General features: G+C 52.2%; 1 protein-coding gene across 1 annotated transcript; it reads left to right on the top strand.

Moving 5' to 3' along the window:
* Positions 1-213: 213 nt before the first annotated feature.
* On the top strand, positions 214-1,468 carry LOC150039986 (ral guanine nucleotide dissociation stimulator-like). The gene is made up of 3 exons (XM_090327475.1): positions 214-625; positions 824-919; positions 1,207-1,468. The coding sequence occupies exons 1-3, from the start codon at positions 516-518 to the stop codon at positions 1,466-1,468; spliced, it is 468 nt and encodes a 155-aa protein (XP_090183601.1). The 5' UTR covers positions 214-515.
* Positions 1,469-3,254: the final 1,786 nt, after the last annotated feature.

Genomic DNA, 3,254 nt, shown 5'->3' with positions numbered 1-3,254 from the left:
CATGTCCTCAGAAGGTTTGGACAAGATGATTCCAGAACCTCTTTGGAGATGTGTCCAGGTCCCATCTAGGACTTGGTTCACAGGCACATGTAGATGCCCTCGGTCCCATGGAAGAGGACCAGCCCCTGACAGGGAGGACTGAAGGGAGGAAGGGTGGGGTTCTCCTCACATTGTTCTCTGCCTTCTAGGAGGGAGTCATCCATTTTCAGAAATTGAGAAAGGTGAGTTTCAGGTGCCCTCCTGGCTGGATGGGGACCAGCAGCAGAGTCAGCTTCAGTCACCATGACCGGTAGGGAAATTTGGTTCAGAGTGCAGATCTTTCCTGACGACAGGGTGGGAATGTGAAGTGGGAGAGGAGAGCTTCCTGTGAATGAGTGTGGACACAGTTATGAGAGCCACAGCACCCTGATGCACTGAGGCTTCCCAGAGCAAAGCCTGGTGAATGGTCATCCCCTGGGCATCACAGCACAGCCCTCCACTCTCCTCATGCTCTCCCTGGCCAGGAATATGCAATCATGGAGCAACTGAAGCAGCTACAGGCAAGCTGCAGCTATGAACACATCACCCCAGAGGAGAAGTTTCTAGGTTGGTTCAGGGGCCTGGAGCGGCTCAGCGAGGAGGCCAGGTGAGCTGGGAGGCACTAGGACAGGGAGAGTGGCCTGTCACTGGGATGTGGTGTCAGCCTGAGTGTCACATGTCTGGAAATGAGGACTTACACTCCCTAGGGCCAGTGACCAGGTGGGTGGTAGGCTTTGAATTCTAAGCAGACGCTGGGAGGTCCCAAGCTTCAATTTGGTCTGCTCACCTCACACCCCTTGCCTAGCTATGACCTGTCATGTACACTGGAGCCCCCGGGACAGAATGACACTGCAAGCCCTCCGACCAAGAAGCGCTTCAGCATCTGGATGGCCTGGAAGCAGTAAGGACCTTGCCACTGATGGGCAAGAGCCAGGGAAGATGATGGGATGGTTGTGGGAATGAGACATTTCCATTGAGAAGCCAGGTGTGGCACTCAGTTCTCTGGGGTGTCTGCCCCTCTGCTCATACTGAGTTCTGGCTCTGTGATTCATCCATCACATAAGGGAATGGGAAAATGTTAACTGACCCAGATCATGGAGTGGAGATTCAGGTCTCCAGTGTTTGAGGTCTAGGTTCTTGTGTGTGTCCTGAGAGAAGTTCCTTCAGTAAGCTGACTCCTCTCTAAAGTCACCAGACCCAGAGTGCTGCAATTAGTACCAGTGGCAGCTCCCAGTTGAAGTGGATGGACCAGGACAAGGGTGGCCCTGAGATGAGCAGCACAAACAGCGCTACAATGCAGTCAGACAGCAATGTGCAGTCAGCTCCCTCCTCCAGCTCCTACCTAGAGCTCATCAGGAGCATCTCACAAACATCCTCAGGAGACCCGAAAAAGCTGACGTCCTGTCTTGCCCATAGTCCTGCTTTCCACTGCCTGAGAGGAAAGCCCTAGACCTGGTTGGAAACCTGGACTTCTCCTGATGTTGCTGGCATCCACAGGTCCAGGGATCCTCCTCCCGGTCCACTGGGGTGACCAGCTTGGCCTCTGCCAGCCAATCCTCACCCACAGACACCAGCACAATGGACACCAATTCAGCCAACACTCACAGTGGCACCTCAGGGCAGAGTAGTGACAGCTCATCCGTGCCTCCCCATCTCAGGCTGGGAGACTCGTGTGTCATCAGGGTGGTGCTGCCTGTGGAAAACAGACGTCTATGCAAAAGCATTGAGGTGAGTTGGGCGGCTGCATTTCCTTCTGCTCTTCTGACCTACAAAAGAGGGAGGGAAAATTATGCCCAGTCTCCAGGCTAGAATAGATCCTCAGGCAGGGTCAGTGAGGAGGACTGAGAGGAAGAATGCGGACAAAGATTGGGGAAATCCTAGGCTCTGGAGGGCATAGTTTAGATACTTCACTTTCCCCAGGAAACAACCTAAAGGCTGGTGTTTGATCACAAGCTTAGTAGTGAATGAACACGATTGCCAGTTGAGACTGTTTACTGTCTCACAGACAATCCTCGCACATTACTTAGTAGGCTCTTCTGACAATCACATCTGGGTTGGAGGACAGCGAGACATAGGGATCCTATGTTCTGGGAAGATAAGGAATATCAAAGGCAGGGTGCTGCAGATGATGGAGCTAAAAGATCTGCTCACAAGTAAACTCCTCACAGGAGAGAGAGATGTCTGCTCTTCTAGCTACTCAACTGGCAGGTGACATTCAGAGCCCCTCCTTCCTCATGCTAGGTCTGGTGTCTGCATCTGGTTCAGTCCTCTCACCAACAGGAATGAGAACAGGTGTCATGAGCACTCATCTGGGGAGGCAACGACTTCCTCTCTCCTGGACTCTCAGTGTTAGGGGAGTTGATCAAGGCTCCACGGGGTGTTGTCAATCACTGCATCCTCCAACTCACCCCAGACCTGGCTAGGAGCAGGCACTGGGCACTTGGCTGGCTCCTCCCTTGCCTGGGGTTTCTGGAGTTTATTGTGTATTCCACTAAATCTCAGGGGCCCAGACCTGGAAAGCAGATCCAGGAAGAGCTGGTAAACTCTAAGAATACTAAATAACCAACTTCAATGCATGGACTCCTCTTCAGGAAGGAAGATTTGAAACACACCCATGACACCAATGGCATTTCTCATGTTTAACACTGAGATGGTTCCACAGAAGCCCTGGATACTGACTTCAGGGAGGGATCCCTGGGACCCAGTCCTCAGGGCTTGTTTCCTGATCCAACCCAGGTGACCAACCAGGAGAAGACCCGAGACGTCATCATGAAAGCTATCAAGAAATTCCAGGTGCGTGGATACAAGCCAGAAGACTTAGAGCTGGTGCAGATCATCACTCAGGATCAAAATGAGTCCTAAACCAATAGCTAGGACAGGCAAATAAGTAGGTGGGCAGGGACCCAGGAGTTTGGATTGGTGGTAGAGAGCTCGTCTAGAATGCAAGAACACCAGGGTTCGATTCCTTGGAAATATATACATAGGTAAAAAAAAAGCCAGAAGTGGTTCTGTTAGAACTCTAGCCTTCAGAAAGCCCCAAGACAGTACTCAGGCCCTGACTTCAAGCCTCTAGGTCTAGCAAAAAAAAGAAGTATGGCAGGAGAGAGTGTCCTCACCCACCAACCCCTCCATCAGGGTATGGCAGCATAAGGGCAGCCTTAGATCCCAGGCCCAAGCCAGCCCTGGTTGCTGCACAGCTATTGCCCTCATGGACATGCTTGTTCTTGCCCTGGCTG

Source organism: Megascapheus bottae, unplaced genomic scaffold, assembly GCF_031878675.1.
Source record: "Megascapheus bottae isolate mThoBot1 unplaced genomic scaffold, mThoBot2.hap1 HAP1_SCAFFOLD_43, whole genome shotgun sequence".
Classification (NCBI taxonomy): domain Eukaryota; kingdom Metazoa; phylum Chordata; class Mammalia; order Rodentia; family Geomyidae; genus Megascapheus; species Megascapheus bottae.
This window is presented reverse-complemented; position numbering and strand designations above follow the sequence as displayed.